Raw genomic sequence first — 22085 nt, forward strand, 5'->3', positions numbered from 1 at the left:
GGCACACCGTACACTTCAAACAATTTTCACGGCACACTGACCTTTTTTTTAGATGAACAAAATAGTTTTGAATTAATTATAATTATATATAAATTTAATAAGAAATATGTGATTGATGGGCTAACAAATATTTTTACGAATAGTTGACATATTCTTATATCACAACTCAGTGCAATTGGTAATTTATGGAAAAACCACGGCACACTTAGTGGATACTCTTGGCACCCAGTTTGAAAACCACTGATATAGTCAATTGTATAAACCAAATTGTACCTATGTAAAAAATGTAAAACCTAACAGAGTATAGAACAAAATTAAACTACTGTATGCCACTACATTACTGCAATGGTTGTTATTTTAAATATTAAAGTGAGTAGACCTATTAACAAAAGTTAAAAGTAGGTAATTAGTTAAGATAAGATTTAGTTTTAAAGATATTCATTTTGAAGTAAGTTATGTGCATTTTGAAATTGTTTACTTTGGTAGGATAAAAACCACACATATTATACGTTGTCTCAAAAAAATTTTATATAGGTAGAATACTGGTAGATACCTAAAATATTATTTACAGTGTTAAAAATATTACACTTGATACAATCATATAAAACATTATTTTGCCAAACTGACTTGCTATAACTGTAATTTGGTTCGGTGTAACTGTGTAACTATTAAATGTTTAAATCGGTATATTTTTAAATCTATACTTACTTATAATATTATAAAGAGAAAAGATTTTATTGTTTGTATTGAATATTAGGCTCCGAAACTACTGAACCGATTTAAATGAAATTTAGTGCATAGATAGTTTAGACACTGAGAAAGGACATAGGCTACTTTTTAATACTTAAAAAGGGCTGTAAGGGGTTGAAATATCAAACAGGGGATGGTATATATTATAACACCGTACCCGCTACGGCGTTGCCCTCAACGTCGGTGTCGGCGGTGACATGGAAGGGGATGTTTGGGTGGCTAGATATAGGCCGCTACAGTACCACGAAAATATTACATACACCGCCACGACGCCGATAACAGTCGTACCTAATCTGAGGTGACTTTTGCCCGGACAACGCCGGGTGGGTCACCTAGTCAATAATATTTTCAGTAGGTATTAAAATAAAATATTATTATGAAAACGAATGGATTGAATTGTTCAATAAATCAAACAAATAGTTAGTACCTACTTAGTATTTTTCAATTGTATGTTTATCTTATTCACACATCACACTAATTAGTAATTAATGTAATAGTTAAAAAATTAAGAAATGTATAAGTTAAATTTTGTTAAAAAAAATGTATTCTGAATAAGAACAGTTGAGTTATAGATCTAACTTGTGTTCTCAGATAATATGAAATATGAATGCATCTATTGCCGTTCTTTTGTTTTGTTCTAGTTGTCCGGTTTTTACAGGCAACTTTAATAAAAAGTTTTTCTACAGAAACACTCACTTGGTCAGTTGACTGTATACAAATCTGTATTACATACAATATTTATTATTCTATTTTTCCAGTGAGAAATCATGAAGTTACGCCTAAACTTATATGTTCATAAAGTTATTAAGTACCCTTAATCGGCTTAACCCGAAATATGTAGGTACCTACTTACAACCTACAGCATTGATTGCACGAAATATTGGTACTAACTAAAGCAGAACAACAAATCCTTGAAATCTTTGAAATGTGGTGTTGTATAAGTATGCTGTGAGTGAGTTGGATAGAATATCATCCCAAAGAAAGTATACTATGTGAAGTAAATGAACGCAGAGAGATATGTAAAATCATCAAACGATGGAACACGATTGATCACATATTGAGGTAAAAAAAATGAACTAATTTATTAAATGATAAAAATAAAATTTGACGGTAAAAGAGACCGAGGACGTTCAAGAACTTCATGTACCTACTACATATTAAACAAATGATTTCCAAAGCTATAGAATATCAAGCTATACTGAACTGAATAGGTTAGCTGGAAATAGGGAAGAGTGGAGAACGTATGTCCAACTGTAAAACTAACCATAAATGGGTTGAATACAAAAATAAGAAGAAGCTAGGTATCTACATTTTTTGATATATTTTATATTACCGACATAGTACCTACTACTTCGATTATTTACCTACTCAGTGGCGTACTTAGAAATTTCAAGATAGCGACAACACATATTTTTTCAACCCTCCCCTCCTACCCTTAAAATACTTTTATTATTATTAAAGCATCTCTGGAAAAATGTTAAGTATATAATATCAATTAAAACATATAAATCATAGTAGATTACATAGATATACGAAATTTAAATTATCATAAAGAAATTCAAAATTTCACTTTCTTCATTCAGAAATAGCAAAACCATCGATTTTTTTTTAAAAACCTAATGAATTGGTTACTTCAGCTTCAATTGATAGTATCTCTAAAAAGGTCGTCGAGTAACGATGTTGTGCTATTTTAGACTGTTAATAGTTTTTTTTTATTCTTTATACTTTTTATTATTTGAAAAAGAACGTTTTGGGCTATAATTTGTAGATGGCGTTGATAAAAAAAATACGTAAAGCAGCATCAATGTACGGATAAATACTTGTAATTTCATGTTTTTTATTAACTGTATCATTTGCATTGTTGTAAGATTAACTTTAATATTTTTTTTAAGTAGCACTGAGGTTGTACAGTTGTACATCCTAAGTTTTCTGTAATACTTCAGTAGGTACCCGTCTTCTTTTACTTACTTTCACGTAACTTAAAAAATAAAATAAAAGTTTCCATACATTTATCATAAGCAAGTTTCTTTATTTTCAATTCATATTGTCAAGTATAACATATAATAAGTGTTTATAATTAAATTGTCTCTCTTTAAAAATAAAATTTCATTGTCTTTCTTTTCATCAATATGAATTTTCTTTAAGTTAAGTTTCTTAATTAAGTAATTAACTTCAAATCTTTTGACAGCTTTTCATGTATACCTATTACCTAGCTAGGTATTTAAAATTGTATATAATGATTATAATGCATGTAAATACCATATTATTCCATTTTTGTGATAAGGAATGACAAGCGTCATGCTGGGCTAACTAGCAAATTGTTGAAATATATTTTACTGTTCATTTTAATTCAGACCATCTATGTGTTTGAACTTGTACACAAATTATATATATTTTGAAGAATATATCTATGAAATTCGCAAGTTTCACAACAGGCTCTAGCTGCACTACTTAGTCCTAACTAAATTCAAACAATGAACAACATAGAGAACAAATAAATTGTTGAAATTGAGTGGAAACAAATTAAGTTTTTATTTCATCAAAATGATAATATATGTTACCAAAATACAAATCACATGTTTTAATTAATCTTGATTGGAACGTGGATTGGTTTTACAGTAGATTCGTTAGAAAAATTGATATATCACATTTTATAATGTATATTGATTTTTCATAGATATACTATAAGGGTGATACGAGACTCCTGGGATTTATTGTATAATCACGGTAGTAAAACCAAACTAATAAACTTTGTGGCATGTCGATCTAAAATATTGGAAAGGTTTTTCCCTAATTTTTTCCACAACTTATGTGTATGCAATATGTTTACATTGCTTACAGTTTCCTATATTATATAAATTATCATCAGTGTAACGATTGAATAAGACGAAATCAATTTATTTCTCAGCCTATAGTTAAATAAATTATTGTTTGAGCTCACGGGACGTGACAACTAAACACGTTTATTTTTCGAACGGATTCTAAGAAACTTATTTTTTTTATCTCTATCGTACATTTTAGACAATATTTTGAAACGAGAATGATATATAGTGTTAGGTAGGTAGATAAACAATTAAATTGGATCTAAAAAATAGAGGCCCTCTATAGTTGACTAATAACAACGTATAAATATATATATTATAATATATATATTTATACAACATACACTCACGCAACCTTTGTTAAAGCGGAAAACAAGCTACATTATTATGCCATTCAATCAATGTAATACAATTAATAACCAATAGTATACGCATTATATTGTTTTGTTGGGACAGCGCGGATGAATCAAAATTAGAACTAGCAGTTTTCGAGTTATTTAACTTTATGCATTAAGGTTTATAAATTGATGATATGGGTTTGAAAGATATGAGGTCTATTCATATTGTTTTGAACATTTTAGTAATAATTAATAATTAATTTAATCTATCAACATTTATAATTTATAATTTGTAAAAATGTTCAAAGTATAATAAATACTTGATCCAATTTTATATTTCATAAAACCGTGTTTAAGGACTTTTATCCTAAATATCTATACACGTTTTAAAAACTGAACAAGTAGTTTAATTGTTCCAATTTTAAATTAGGTAAATTAAATTAAAAAAATAAATATTCATTACATTATAGTAAAATATAGGGACTCTAATTTGAAAAACAATAGTTAGCAGTGTTTGCACCATCACAGGACACTTTTAAAGAATTACACTAATCTCAAAAATTTGAAAACATAGTTTTGACTGAGTATATTTAAACATTCCAAAAATCAGAATTTGAATACATAATTAAATAAAAAAAATTAGTGAGCATAATCATCAGGTAAATCACCCTGTATAGGTAATTGGTAGGTAAGTAGGTAACTATTAATTGTATAATTTAATTAATTAATAATTACGTGCCATCATAGAATTTAATATTGTAAATAATATAATATACATTTATTTTTTTGTAATAATTTACACTACTATAATAGGTATAATATAAAAATATTTGAAAAACAAGATAACGTTTTTATATTTTTACATTTTATTTTTATATTGGAACTACTCGTTAGTTGTTAATAAATTATTCGTTCAACAATCAAGCCGTTTGCCTGATAAGATAACTAGGTGAATTTTAATTATGTTAAGCTATTATCATAATTAATTTAAAAAAAATAAATATATATATTCATGAATGTAGAATTTTGGTGGACAGATAAAGAAAATCCCAGTTAAATGAATTGTGGTATAAATTACTAAGTAGAATTTAGTAGCACTTATATTTGTTTAATGTACTATGTATTTTTTTATATTTTTTATTATATTAATATATTTTGTTATCATGTTATGTTCTTCAAAAAAACGTATTATTGAGCTAATAAAAAAACCGAAAGTAAAATTCAACTATATGTAGGAATAATTAATATTTAATATACATCGAATAAAAACTATTTTTTTTTTTTTTTAATCAATTTAAGTTATATCCGTATTTATTTAGAAAGTTACAATATTTCAATATATTAGATATCGTTATTAATTTTTCTATTTTTTAATTCATATCTTAGTTAACAATAAGAAATCTATGTTAATATAAAAATATTATAAGATAAAAATATTTTGTTACGAGTATTATTAAGTTTTACAAAGTTTATACATATTCGTTTTTAATAGGATATGAGTAGTGCAATTGAATGATTAAGGAGCTTTTAGCTTAATAGGTAGGTACATAAATCAAAACTTCACAGCAGTATTGAATTGTTTTTACAATTTTGTAAATCATGTTAAAAGTAACAAGGGTATCGGAATTGTTATTATTTGTTAAGCCACTTACTTTTTTTTAAAGCTGATTTAGCATTGTTAAGTGGATCTTGTTAAATCTCAATCACATCCAGTCACCCAGCCAGTAAATATTAAATATTTTGGTACTAAATACATTGACTTTAGTTTTTTAAGCCAATCACATTTTGACAAAAACTATGGTTATAAGTCTTTAGAATATAAACGTGTAGTGTGTAGTAATACATACCTCCCATAAAATAATTGCCTTCAATCTCCATAAATTGTGCATTAGAAAACAAATGATATTATTATAACAAAGTTAATAATATCAGTTATTACATTCTAATCTTAAAATCCGATGGGTACTATTACAGACATTGGAAATTTAAGATAAATGTCATAAGTACCTCAGCTATGCATTTTGAAATAAATAAAGTTTTTCCATAAATACAACATGGGTACTTATTATTGTTATATTTACCTATAAAGTATCAAAAAAATATAAACCTACTTAATTTAAATATTATAACTTTTAATGAACTTAGGCATTTTATTATTAGTGTTATGATGCTTATTTTCAAACCGATAATTTGTTATACGGTATTGGTTCAAAAATCATACTATACGTAACAAACAGTATATTATTATCACAGATCATCATAATTAAAACTAAAGGAACACAAAATTGTAACTATAATAAGGGAACTCAATCCTCACTCTCCCATCTTAATAATTGGTTATAGTAAATCTGATAGTTTGAGCTTAGTATTTTTTGTAATAAATTACCGAATAAGTGTAAAAAAATAAAAAAAAGGAAACTTACCTAACAGATATTACAATTTAATATTAAACTCGTCTATAAGTAAAATATGTAATCAAAACTGCAAAAAAATGTGTTTTTTTGTGCTCATTACATATTTTTGAATAATAAAGCAAAAATGAAAGTAAAATATAACAAGAATACAATACTTAATCACTAAGTAATAATAAGCATACAAAAATTAAGAAAAAAAATATATTATTAATATAAAATCGTTTCTCATTTCCAAAGGTATTATTGGGAGTTATATTGTTTGGAGTACCTACATTCTAGATACAATGGAAGACATAATAATATGTCCGTGGGGGTGAAAATCCTTGGAACGAAAATTATGAATATTGCTTTTAAAAAATATAAGTTATTACCTTCGATTTATTATTCGAGCTTTTTTTTTTTTTATAAAACAGAAATACAAATGATTGATTCAATTTTATTATAAAATGACAAATGAAAGCAGATTCTTATACCTATTAGTTTTTATTAGTCGTATTTGAGTATCACGCCCTGAGATAATATAAAATTATGTTCTCATAAATTTAAAGTGTAAATCAACATAGTATATTATATATATATACAAATGTAATCAAAAATAATATTAACTATGCATATAATGTATAAGAGGTTTTATAATACTATACCATAGTAAACACTGACAAAATGTAGCCTATTCTTAAATGTAGTTACATAAGAAACCACGACAATAGCAGTATATTATATACTTGGATGCAAAACAAATTAATTTAATTATAGTTTATAAGAAATAAATAAATCAAAGTAGAGTAGGTATAATAGGTATATAGAATTAAAATGACAGAAAATATATGTTAATATATTTCTTTGACCTTAAAATATAATATATTTATATACATAGCGTAAATGTGTAATATTAAAATAAGAAATAATTTGTGTATGTTTATGAATTGGGATAGGTATTTAAATAGACGGAGTACATGCTCATTAAATTATTAGACGGTAGAAATAATTGAGCATAAACATAAAATACCATTGCTTGACTGAATGTTTTCAGACTTTCTTTGATATTGGTTTACCATTATATTATTTTTACTACTTACTTGGGATCAGCAATAACTATAATATTTTTTTTGTACAGTTGAAAAAATAAATAAATAACGACCTTATTATATTATAACTTAATACACTTTAGAAATATTAATTAATAACAATAATAAAAATATTATAGTTTTAATAAAAAAAAAAATGAAAATGGCTTTTATTATTATTGAAAAAAAATGCCTCTTATATAGGTACGTAACACATTGAATAAACAATAGTGCAGACAAAATATATTTTATACAAATTTACAATAATTTACGTGAAAAAAAGGAAAGTAGGTAGGTACTTTTTATTATTAGAGTGGTGTTGTTATTTGAAATTTACAAGAGTCGCTTAAATAGAAAATGATTTATGTTAACGTATTAAAAACCTAAATTATAATAATATTATAATATGAATATTATTTTGTTTAAATATTGTGTTTTTTTTTTCAATTGTCTTAAATAAGTAGATAGTTTATGGTTGCATACTATTTAGAATTTAGATAAGACAAGGTGATTTTGAATTAAATAATAAACATCAGTTGTAATCTAGGCTTTTAGAAACAAAACATATTTTACTAGCTATTTAGTTATCCTTTTAAAAAGTTTGAAAATGTTGATATTGAAAATAGTTTTTCAAATAAAATATACTTTATAAGTCTTAAGCATAATTTTTAGTTTTTAAAACTTTGAACTTATTAAAATATGTAAGTAGCTCCTAATAATGTATGTTATGATAATATTAATTTTTAAAATTTCTTCTATAAATTACTATAGGTAATATTTATTATTTAGAATTAGTTTTTTTAATTTTATTATATTAAAATATTAAAAAAAAGAAATCCACTTGGAAATATTAAATATTATTTTTCGGAGCGAATTTCTCATATATTTTCTTATCATTTAGATTTATTTTTAGTAATATTAAACACATATTTTAGATTATAAATATTTTAAAATTGTATACTTACTTTTAAAATTATTATTATATATAATGTAGCTATTGAAATAAATTATTGTTGTTTTTCGATTTACAAAATATATATTTCGTGCGTTTTGTTGACGTTTACATTTACATACAACACTAAATGAAGTATGGATTTATTTTTATAAACTGAATTTAGTCTAAAAATATAACATAAATAGTTAATAAAATATCATTTTAGTATAAAAAATGTATTAAAATAGGATTTAAAAAGTGGTATCTTGTAAGCATATTAATTATTGTGTTAATCTCATCATATATTGAAAGTTGCTCTGGCATTGTCACGTTACTTCATTACTTTATCTATGAAGTAGTCTGACACTTATTTTAATATATTATAACAACAATAATAAAACAAAATGTAATTAAATAACTTTTGTATCAACCTAAAATGTACCATAAATCAAATATATATAATATTTTAATACATTTTTGCGTTAGTTTGAATTCAAGCATCAATCATATTATAGATTTGTGTAATATTCTATAAAATATGTATGATGAATAATATGTTATTGTAATTTTTTACAAATGATGTATTTATTTTGTTTAAAAACTTATGTATTACACGAATTATAGTCACATGAATTATTTGTTTTTAATTATTCCATATCAAAATCTTGATGTGTAATAATGATAAAGCTATTATGTAAATTGACTGATAAAAAATGCCCGAGAATTATTTCGTATAAAAACGAATAATGGTTTACAGATATTATTATAGATAGTACTTATTGTGTTTATCTGTATTAACTATACAAACCATTAATTAAAGTAAAATAGTCTTTGTTTTAGGCCTTAATACTTTTGTTCAAAAGTTCGTAAGTCACCCTAAAAGAGTTTTCAGAATGTTTTGAATAAAAAACAACCAGAGTTCAATATATATTCTAGATCTAGAACTTGCTTACTAATGTTGTTTTCTTGTATCGTCACACCTAAAAATAAATTTAATGGATATGAAAATACATGCGCGTTTATTGGTATATACCGAATAAAAAACAAAGAAAACTTAATGTTTTATTTTTCATTAGTGCAGTGCTTCGAATTTTCAAATACCTGTAGCACTTGCAATAGGTTGTAAATCAGCAAAATCGTTAACATTTTGGTTGGAAATAAATAGACCAACATAATGTTACTTTGATGCAGGATATTATTGTCATAAATCAACGCATACCCACCAGATGCGAATATGCGACACTGTTATGATTGTATATAAATTGTATTGTATCACAAGTGTTGTAAAAATGATGGATTATGACAGAACAATAAGCTAACTACCTAAAATTCCAGTATAAATGTTTAACATGATCAAAACAGAATGCAATTAGGTTGTTCGCAGAGTTTATGTGTATAATACATATGAGATTAGGTATAACTTAAACTATATTATTTATACCGTATAAGTATATATACATTTGAATACAGAATACATTACAATTACATATTATGTACATGCAATTATTATGATAATTAAAATGTTATCGAAACAATCGATTCATATTTTAAGGATCGGACTTATAAATCACAGCTACCCAATGACGTAATTTTATGAAATAGGCGATGAATTTTCTTATTCCTAGTGTTGGAAAACTTAAGTATTGCCTTCAAATAAATACGATTATTACGATAATTTATTATACACAGTTCGCGTGTTCTTCAGCCGTGTGGCCCTGTAAACGAAAGTAATAACTAATAAGTAATAACCATAGAGTCAATGACTGTACAGACAGACCAAAATACCACATATTTTCAGCTTTTGTTTTAGAACACTACTTCAAATACTATAACATTGGTATTATTATTGGGTGTTGAAAATGAGAAAGCCACGAAAGTAATATATTAATTCGATATAATAATATCATGTACCTAAGTACTTACCCATAAATGTATATTCATTAATAATGGTTTTTGTATTTTTTAAATAAATAATATTTTACATAATTTTAATTAAATCAAATCATATTGGGTATTTAAGTAATAATACACGTCACGGTAGTAACGAAGAATAAATTAATATAATATTAATAATATTATACCTGTAATTTACGTAATAATTTTATTGTTTTTTTTTTCATCCGTATGATCACGCTAATATCAATGTTTAGTAGTCGTCTCATGGTTTTTTACTCCTAGTGTAAAATACACTCACTTTATTTATATATTTGCATTCATTTTTAAATAGCAATTTTCATGTATGTGGAAAATTTAATACTATTTTTTTTTTTAATCTGTATTGTGTTTCGTTATCACTTTTACGTTCATAAAGTATTAGTTTAAAAATATCTTATCGATTTTTGTATTGAAAAGTTGTTGTAAAAAATAAATAAACGATTTAAATTAAGATTCTATACATTATTTTTTCAAATCGTATTATTAGTTGATTATTGTCTACTAGTATTAAACTTCAAATTTTTTTTTTTTAAGTCGTGAAAATAAGCTAAATTTAATATAAAACATATTATAAACCTAGCTGTTTGGATTAGTATTAGTGTTTTATTTTATTTTTATGATTCAATTCTCGTGACATTCAAAATATGTATATATATATACTCTTACGTGTATATAATATTATATAACTTATTATATCATGTTTTACATTCATACATATGAGTATGTCATGCGTTTTGAACCTTGAGTTACATCATTATTATTGCAACCCGTATTATGCTTTAAATAAAAAGTGTCTAAATATTATTTTTGTTCAGACATCTCAAAGAAAAAATCCATAATAACAAATTAAAAGCTTTAATTTTTACTATAATATAAAAATGAATTTTTTGCTTAATTATTATAATTTTAAATTAAATATAAAAATTAAGTTTTTATTTTTATCAGAAGATTAATTTTATAAATATATGTAAAGCTATAGTATTTATTTGTTTTTCACCAAATAAGAAGTAATGTTTGTGAAATTGTAAAAATAATTGGTTTGTTGAGAAGGATTTTCGGAAGCTATTTCGCAATTGACAAAAATCTTTATAGTATTAGAAACTTTGCTACTAGTATTTATTAATGTTTATTAAAGCGTCTATGTAATTTGTTGATAGACAAATTCATCCAATTTAGTAACTAAGTATATTGTATCTGCAGAATATAAGCTTTTTTGGGTCATAATAAACATAGAATAAGAAAGTACAATCTTGTTAGAAAAAAAAAATTAAATCATTATAAAGTTGTACGCAAATAGATAAAAATTATTTAATATAATTTATTTAAAAGTTAATTTTATGCGATACGAAATTTAGCTATCTAGTCTGATCAAATAATATTAAAATATAACATAATGTAAATATTGTCGGTTGCAAATTATATCTTTATCTTTTACTTACTATACCTACAGTATACCATGTTAATTAAAATGTATTTAGATTTTGAATAAACAGTATGCAATATAATAATACAGCCCACTAATTAATAAAATTAAAACAAAAGTTTTCAATTTTAATTTTTTTTTTTTTACGACGCAAAAATTAAATTTTTGATTACGATTTTATCTTTTATATTCGTGATTATAACCACTTTACATATCATACCAAAAAAATGTGTTTAACATGACAATAACATGAATAATCATACAAAAATATTATTCCATATAAAAATTATTTGTTATTTTATGGAGAAAAATAATGAAATCTAGAAATTATTTTATAAATCAAAAAAGCCTGTATTTTTTCATTTATTTTTTCGGTAACTAATTGCTGTTTATAATTGGCCAATAATGGAATACATTATTATAATTGTAATGCAACTACCGATATTATATCTATGATTAAAATTTTAAGGATAAATACGTTACTAATTAACTTCATTATTTGACGTTAGTCACTGCATCATATTACGAATATTTAAAGTAATACACTCAATGAAGTGCAAATTAAATGGTTTCATTCTTCTCATAAATCTTATTAAATACTGGACTTATTTATATATCAATTATCAACCATTATTTAATATATTATATAATTAATGAATATCCTATGTTAAAAAAAATGATTTTTAATATGAATAGGTGTAATGTGCACGTGAACTGCACGATCCATTAGAAATGAATTAAATTATAAGATATAAATGCCCAATTAGAGGTGCTTAACAACTAAGTGTACCTATATTTAGACTTTGAAAATAAAATATTTATTTTAATTTTCCAATTGTATTATTTAAGCAGTGGTTAGATGAATAGAATGTTAACAATTCACTGAAAGAATACTAGTTACTGTTAGATTAATTAAAGTGATTACGAATTTAAATATCATTCAAAGAATATTTAATTATTAAATAATGATATCATATAAATTAAATTAATAATTACAATACTTATATTGTTATATATATATAATTTTTTTTTAAGAAATACAGTTCTTATGAGCAATTTCAAACCTGACATGTTTTGTGACCATTAAATCCAAAATACTAGAAAGGATAAAACTGAAATATTACTTTATACATGTGAAGCTACAATAACTTTATAAATATTACAATAAAAAATACGATTTGATATTGTTATCTGATTATCATCAAATGGAACATTATAACCTAAATATACAGCCAAAACATATAATTTATATAATTATATATTTATTTAAATGAATTGTGTTAGGTATTTAATATTAAGAATAGTTGTTGAAAGTTACAAGAATGATTTGATGTTATTTTATTGATATATTGGATGTTGTACATTATACCTAATTATATTTCTATTAGACATTTGTTTGAAATATCGGCAAATGTATGCATATCTTACGCAGTCAATACATCAATATTTATTGTCATAAATTATTGGTGTTTCTCCCAGAAGTTAATATTAACAAATTTTATATACCAAAATAATAAACAAGAAAATTCGTTACTGTATTTCATGTTTCTAGATAGTATAATATATTATGCAATTTGCATAATATATTATAACGTATTATAGATATTGTAGTTATATCGTTGAGGTATAAAATCAATATTTAGTTCATGATTATTATTCAGTGTAGGTGCCTAAATAATATGTATGTATGTAGGTAGGTACGTATAATTAACACGTTCGATATTATATATTATGTTAATACAAGCGATTTGAATAATTAAACGTTGGTCTTATATTTGATTTCAAGTAAACCACTGCGAGGTAGTTACTAGTTAGTAAAATATTATATTACAACATTTTATTTATTTAACTCTCACAAATATTCAAGCAATAAACCTAATTATACAATAGGAATAACCTATTTACGTCAATCATATTATTTGTATTTAAATTGTATACAATTGCATATTATAGACTGTAGACAGTAGGAAATATTATATATTTATAACATTTTGTAATATAATATAATATTTACATATTGTATACAGAGTTATTCACCAAACACGCTACCCCCATTAGTTCCGTCAACAATAAAATTATTTAAATTCTAATTTTTAGGAATTTTAGATATATTTTTTATATCTATTTTGGAGTATCCTTTGGCGATCTAATTTCTTTTTTTAAATGAATGAATTAATTTTCTGTTGGTTGTTATTTATATGTGATTTTTTTTCTGTATCTAAATCAAAATTCTAACGAATTGTTTTTATATTTAGAAGATATGAGGCCTTTGATGGTTTTTTCAAATCATCAAGTTTTGACTTTATTGATTAATATTTTACAATTAGTAAAATTACCCGATCATAATAAAATACTAAGTCTAATATTATATCTGTTTTTATTCATTTTTTAGGACATACCTTATTATATATTATTGAAAAAAAAAGCGGGTGTGTTTGTGATTGGCGATTAATTCTGTATATTTATTATTATATATTAAAAAAAAAAAAAACATTCCAACAGTGGTAAACGCATTATTATTATTCGTTTCTATTATAAACAGAATTATTTTACAATGTTTTATTTTGTAATTACATATTACGTAGAACGGTGTAACTGTACGGTAATAATAATATATCATGGTATTATGTAGCTGGGCAAAGGAGTATTATTTTGCTTTTGCAAACTCTAAGAACAAACACGGTGGCATCATTATTATAACTAAATATCCAATATTATTGTTTTTGTATGACGTACACCACTGAATCAAGCTCGGTACGATCTTCATCACGTTTTGTACGGGTCATCACGATATTATTATTATTACTATAAACACAGTATTATATTTTAATAAATTGCAATCACAAATAATTGTAACACATTACCGATACATAGAATTTGTCTCCAAAGACGCATTTTTTTTTACAGACACAGTTCTTCAAGGTCTGAACGACTGCCGCATTTAATCAACGTGATTTTGCCCGATTTGCATACGAACATTTCCAGCTCGTCCCTTCTCGGCGGGGGGCTATCCACGCACACGCCGTTCGCTGTTGTTCTGTCCGTACATCGCGTTGAATAACCTCTTTTCCATTCAGACAACGTGGTGGACCGCATCGAAGCAAACTTCCCATGATTCGCGTTTGATTTGCCACGAAAACGACCGCGTCGGAAGTGCCTCAATTTGATGCGGAACTCGCGTTTGAATTTTTCCTGAAACGTCAACATTATAATACTTACCTATCATTTGTCCAAACATATTTTTAATAATATCATAAAATTCCCAATCGATCACTCTATAACAAAATACTACCCTACCAATATCACGGTGATAAATAAAACATATATTCTGCTCTCCTTAGCCCAAAGCCTAAAAGCAACAATACAGTAGTTTTGAGAAAAATGACTTTTCTGAATCATCTTGTTGTTTCTATCACATTATCAAAATAAAATAATAAATTAATGATTCTTAAATAACTTTTCCTGTAGAATTCAATAACTCTCATAAATATTCTGAGATACCTTTTAACATCAACTCGAAATGCATATATGTATTTTTAGCTTAGAGGTGTAAGGCGTTATTATTATTGTTCACAGAAGGAAAATTAGTCGAAACATTTTACGTATACAATATTATACTGGAGGTCGTAAAAATAATTACAAAACATTTACACATTTATAAAAAAAAGTATTATAATATAATAAAACTATTACTGTTTATCTAATTAAATTCGTAGTTATACATTTAGTTTTATAAATAATTTAAAGAATTTATTTATGCTAAAATTATAATATGTTTAAGTTTTCTAAAATAAAAATTCGATATTTAATTAAGAATATTTTAAAATAAAAATGTAATGAATCACCATTTGAGACTTATTTTTATTATATCTGTCCATATCTATGCAATTATCTATATATTAACAACATATTCTAATAATTAAAAAAAAAAATTGTATTGATTAATATCATACTTTTTAATACTGTATAAAAAAAAATGGGGAAAACAGGTAACGATTTTTAGTATAGTAAAATAATATAGTAGGGGTCGAGTATACCTCGTCATTATTGTAATATATTTGTTAAATTTAAGCTCAATGAAAAATTATTAAATATGAAAAACGATTCTGAGCAAAGATGGTCTATGAATCTTATTATTAAAGCACTAATTATTTTTTATGATGTAATTATATTTTTATCAAAGCAATTTACTTTACTATTAGTATTTAGTATAATACGATAAAACTAATTATGTTTTTTCCGACAAAATTGAATTTGAAAATGTCATCAATCATCATGTTTACTAGGTGAATTAAAAATAACAAAAATTAAAGTTTTGTAGATAAAAAATGTAGGTATTCATTCGTCTGCAACAATATTATCCCCTTCAAATTCCCTTCCTAACCACCCCATTTAAAATTGTACACTTACACTAGCATCTCTTTCAATCCTTAAAACATTTTTGAAACTCAGATTTTGATACAGCTTCTAGTATCCAGTTCCTTTAGCGATACACACTTTTTATCTCGTATATACTTGCAAAACAACGGAACTTTTAAGGTTCTTTTTATATATGGAAACAAAAAAGTTGCACGAAGCTAAGTCCGGCAAATATGGAGTCTGAGGCATCATGATTGTGTTATTTTTGTTTAAAAACTCATGAATATGCAGTAAAGTGTATGCAGGTGCATTATTATGCTATAAATGTCTCGAATTGTTTCGTCATAAATAAACTCATACCATTCTTAATGCAAAATTTGATCAAAATACAGGTCGCAGATCGAATTAAACACTTGAAAATTATTCAAAAAACTGGTCAGCTATCAGCAACTCAAAAGATAAAAAAAAATTCTCAAATTTGCACTAATTTCAGCACATGATATTTAAATTTCTCGTTATTTATTTTTGAACACACCTCGTAAAAAATATAATAATATACTTTGAAAGTTTCAATATAATATCTACGGATATAATATTAATATTTAATATTTTTAAATTTTATTCCAAGTAGTTAGAAATACTTCGTTTAAATATCGAATTACATTCATATTTAATTTTTTTTAAATATCCTACAAATCAAAACAGTTGAACTATCCAAAGGTTTATGTCGATCAGATTTTAAACACACACTTCATTATAAAATAAATAACATTCATTGTTCTGCTTAGAACATTGACAAAGAATATTTTACAATATCGATTCATACAAATTACAATGAATTGGGTCTGTCATATTATATTTTAGTAAAGTCATCATCTGCTTATGATAAATGATGTAATATTATATTATTATGTAATAAACTTAAAACGTAATATTTTATTTTCTAATACATTTATAACAATATTTTTCATTATTTTTACTAACATATGTTTTAACTACCTATATAATAATAACTTATGGTACTCACGTTATATATTCCATAGATAAATGGGTTGTAACAGCTGTTGCTCATTGCCAGCCAGTCACAACAGAAGAAAACAATGTTTATGTAGCGAAATCTAAAATAATGTAAATTTAAAAATCACTTACATATTCAGAAATCAAGTACTGACAAAGTAATAATAATTTACTGATTTATTGATGGGAATATATTTTGAAGTACGTTATACGTCTGTAACGGTAACCAACATAAAACGAATAATCCAACCACAATAACTAGCATCTTTATGACCTGGAAAATATCACCAAATAGATACCTAATTTGAATAGACATAAAATATAACAACATCAGATTGTATTAAAATAAAAATAATTACATTTATAAATTCATTGATGTGTTGTAATATTTTATTTATCGCTTATGAATCTAGCATCATTTTTGTCTACAAATGTAATATAGTCAACATTTATCTAATAGCCTTATGAACAATAAATTTCTGCTAATGAAATTTGGTATTCTCATTAGGTATGTTTAATCGAAACTCAATTAATTTATATTTTATAAATTGTTTATCAATGGTACATGTAAATGTTAATAATCAAACTTATTGTAATATATGAAGTATACATAATATTAGGTTCTTGTAACAATAAAGTATTATCATTGAAAATTAATACCGAAATTTATAATTATTATACAATGTGTACACGTTAAGAAGATCAATGGTTGTGCAGTTATTCAATACATTTTATACGGTTAATGTATAAAATCTTGTATACGATGACCACTGACCAGCTTATCAAATTATTATAAAAAAGTGTAAGAATGGAAAATATACATTTCGGGAAAGTATTTAAAGTATGTAAGCTTGTTGAGATATTGATTCCGTTTCGATTCGACAATGAAATATGTAGTTTTTGACTGTATAGACTCAGATTTTTTAAAACTTTGTATATAATAGTATTTGATAAAGTATGTTAAATATGCAGTATATATTGTTACCATCGTGACTTTTAACAAAATTATTTGGTTCAAAAAATCAATTAACAATTTAAAAGAATGCTGATATAAATTAAACTGTTAATTGTAACTTGTAAGAATGATTATGTGATTTCGAAAAATGCGGGATCTTTCATGCCAATTTATGTTTTATCATTGAAAGTTGGTTAATTATTTTTAAACTATTTAATTGAAAAACAAATTTTTATGTTAAGTAGTATTTCATAGTGAAAAATATATTTTATTTGATAATTTATAAAAAGTTTGGTTAAGACTGATTAAAAATTTGTTCAAATTCAATTGTTTGATTTTATACCATACCCCCGGGCATTTGAAGCTGATTAGTTTTGTCATTTTGTATGAAAAAATCTAAACATTGTAGTTTAATTATTTTTGATCAAAAAAATACGATATATTAAACATCAATTATCAAATAGCAAATTTTATGAAGATCTCAAAAATGTCATTTTTGACACTATGATATGACATTGTTTATTACAATATAGTTATAATTGTATGTGAAAATTAAGTAAAAGCTCTAAAAATCGTATTAAATTGTATTATTTGGTTTTATTATTTATACTTAAAAACAATTAAAAATAAAACAAAATCACGTATATACCAAATTGCTTGTCCTATAATAATGATAAAAAATAATACTTAAAACAAATTATCTTTAATTACAATGTTTTCTTTAATATTTATTTTTAACAGTGAGGAAATATTTTCAATAAGCACTTTTAAGGAGTAATGGATTTTAGATATGTACATATTATTTAGTATTTACTTATACTTGTACTCGTTATTACAAACATATTTTACTATCCTATAATGTGTTTCTATTTTTTGAATACAAATTGTACTAAAAAACGTTTTTATTTTAATTTTTCTGTAGCTTATAAAATTTGGAGGTACCTACCTACAATATAAACATTCTTATTTCAAAGAAAATCTCTACCGACTTTGAATATACCAAGTTCAGCTCAAAGATTATTTTTTCAAATCCTATGATTAATTGAAATTCATTATAGTGTTACTTTAATTTTATTTTGTTATTAACATGCGATTAAAGAAACATAGTTTTTGTGCCCAATCGTGCTTAAATTTTTAAATTATTTCAAATTGGAATTATAGGGAATTATAAGTCAAACAACGTACGTTTTGGTTGAATATTTGAATACTAAATTTATTAAAAACGTTCAATAATTAAATTAACAAAATGTTTAATTTTAATAATATTGATTTATGTAACAGTTTATATTTTTTAATCTTATTTATATTATAAATAGGTCCAAAATTTAGTTAGATAAAAAAAAACCACAAATAAAAGACGAAATGAACAAATATTTCACTACCTATTTAAATTTCGATTATTTAACTGTGAAATACTATATAAGACTTGTTAATGAATTCATTACTTGACATTTTTAAACAATGTTTATACCTATCAGTATGTACGATAGAAATTCTTTAGTTGAAATAATTATTGATGAAGTAATCTCACTTGTAAAAATCTCTTGAAGAGATTTTTGATAAATATTAAATATTTTTTTTACTGTATAAAGAGTCTTCAGATAAAAAAATATCACTGTAAAACCAATATATTCATTGCTTCAATGATAATACAAACATTTATCTAGAAAAACTAAAAAAAAAACTTCCTCAGAAAAGCGAGTTACTTTTTTTCTAAGTAAGATTTTTTAAATTGAGTCGTATAACCATAATTAGATAGATTGTAAATACACATATTATAGTCATCATACAAAACAAAAAATTCTTTTGAAAGCGGGAGATGGCTGACTTGACAGTACTCATATGGGATTCATAAGTTGAAAAAAGAAAACCTTTAGGCCACTTTATATTATTATAGTACATTTATCAGGATTAATGAAAAAACTGTACAAGGTAAGTAGTTGTTTAACGTGTAGTGTTTGCTGTACAGGTTACATATGATATAATTATTTAAATTTTAATATGGTACATATTACAATAAGTTTGATTATTAAAATTTATATACCATTTTTTTTATATAGTATATACCATGTTCGTTGCAACCTGTAGATGTTTTTAGGAAAGAAAAGTAATTTATGATAAACATAACAATGGTTATTTTATAAATACTACGTTACTTTATTAAATACGTAATAGCTACATGCCACGTATATAAGCCTTAAAACTGGGGATGAAAAATTATTTATGACGACGTAGATGTGACCAAGTCCATAACTAGTGTTGGGCTTACGTCGGGGTAATAGTCAGTGTAAAATTGTGACTATTTGCTAAATAATATTAGATGCAATACTTTTATTTATAAGAGTCCTGGCAATAATGTGTGGTATTGTGATGTTAATGACAAAAATGGCTATTATTTTAATGTTAATTAAAATTTTACTGGTCGATAATAATTATTATGCACTTATTGTTGGTGGAAAAAAACATTTAACGTTCGATTTTACTTAATATTTAAAGTAGAATGTTTAGTTTGAACGTACAAAATATATTAATAATTAATTAAACATAAACAATTATCTATAATAACTAGTAGTTTTGGTTTACCAATCATTAGAAATATGTATATCAATTTTAATTAGAAGGATATATGAACTGTTATAATACACCTGTAAAATCTATAATTATTATAGTTTTTAAAACACAAAAAAAAGTTAAAAATATAATGTATAAATCTACACACGATAATGGACACAAATACACAGAACTCAACAATATTCAGTAAACGTATTATGACGAAATTATATTAATTCAATTTATTATTACAGTAGAAATTACACAGTAATAGCTTATCAAAAACTTGCGCATTAACTATACTATTTGTCTGTGTGATAGGAAATGCCTATGAAAATTTGATACAATTATAAGTTCATAAGATATTACAATAATTATTATAGTTTTAAATGTTTAATAGAAACCAATAGAAGTATTTCTAATTTTATTAATTTTGTCATTTTGAGATAATAATAGGAAGTCTTATAAAATAATGTGAGACATTTATTTGTTCAATAATCTATCAAAGAACTTTCTAAACCATAGAATAATATTATTATTATAGTATTTTCTATTTAAAACTCCCAATACGGTCTTTTCATAAGACCTAAAAATAATATACTTAAATCAATAATAATGTAGTTAGTAACTTCTTCTTGAACAATGTTTATAGATTAAAAAAATGGAGTACATGTTTTATAAATAACAATGGGTTCTATCTATAATATATTCGAAAATTCAAGAGACCAATGTATAAAGTATATTAATTTATTTAGATAATATTCATTTGAATTTTGATTTCACTACTTTCGTTTTTTTATTTTTTTTATAAAACTATCTACTTCAAAATATATTGTTAGAAAAAAAAGTTTTGATTGGAACAGAAAAGTCACTGAATACAGAAAATAATTAAGAATATGAAAATATAGTCTATAAGTATACTTAAAATTTTTAAAAAATCATAATTTTATTGTAGTGAATAAATAATTTAAATATACATTTATGCGATGCACAAATACGAAATATTATACAATTATCTAACAACAAGTAGCAATATCTCATTTGTACTAATTGCTAATGAAAATTGATTGCTTTAACTGTTTTTTGAAAACAAATATTGGTTTAATATTCTCATTATGTATATATAATACAGCTCCACAACAACAAAATAAATCGAATTGTACAAAATATGAGATTTTAAATTTTATATGAAACAATATAAATTATTTTTTTGAGGCGTAAAAATAATTTATTGTCAAAAGTTAACACAACTTAGCTTTGCTAAAATGTTATTAACATTTTGTAGCGGTAGTTACAAATTTATATTAAAACCGTGTATAGTATACACCTACAGCTATACAGCTATAGGTGCTTCAGGAGCGTTCATTTTCTGCATCAGTATTAAAATGAATGACATCAAAGGACTATCATTTTAAACGAGTCTGTAATCGCAGTAACAGCACACTCCAATTGCGTTGAATTAAATTTAAATTGGTGTGGAGGAATCTAAAGAGTAAAATACCAAATTCTTACCATATCATA

The 22085-nt window shown here is 24.3% G+C and overlaps 1 protein-coding gene across 1 annotated transcript in view; it reads right to left on the minus strand.

Moving 5' to 3' along the window:
- Window positions 1-13614: 13614 nt before the first annotated feature.
- Window positions 13615-22085, minus strand: part of LOC113547905 (RYamide receptor-like) — a 56729-nt gene continuing 48258 nt past the window's right edge. The window contains exons 8-11 of the mRNA XM_026948481.1: window positions 17233-17333; window positions 17070-17160; window positions 14548-14875; window positions 13615-14488 (exon numbers count right to left, since the gene is read on the minus strand). Coding sequence (XP_026804282.1) covers window positions 14585-14875; window positions 17070-17160; window positions 17233-17333 — 483 coding nt within the window. The 3' untranslated portion in view covers window positions 13615-14488; window positions 14548-14584. The remainder of the gene's footprint in view (window positions 14489-14547; window positions 14876-17069; window positions 17161-17232; window positions 17334-22085) is intronic.

Source organism: Rhopalosiphum maidis, chromosome 1 (genome assembly GCF_003676215.2).
Source record: "Rhopalosiphum maidis isolate BTI-1 chromosome 1, ASM367621v3, whole genome shotgun sequence".
Classification (NCBI taxonomy): Eukaryota; Metazoa; Arthropoda; class Insecta; order Hemiptera; family Aphididae; genus Rhopalosiphum; species Rhopalosiphum maidis.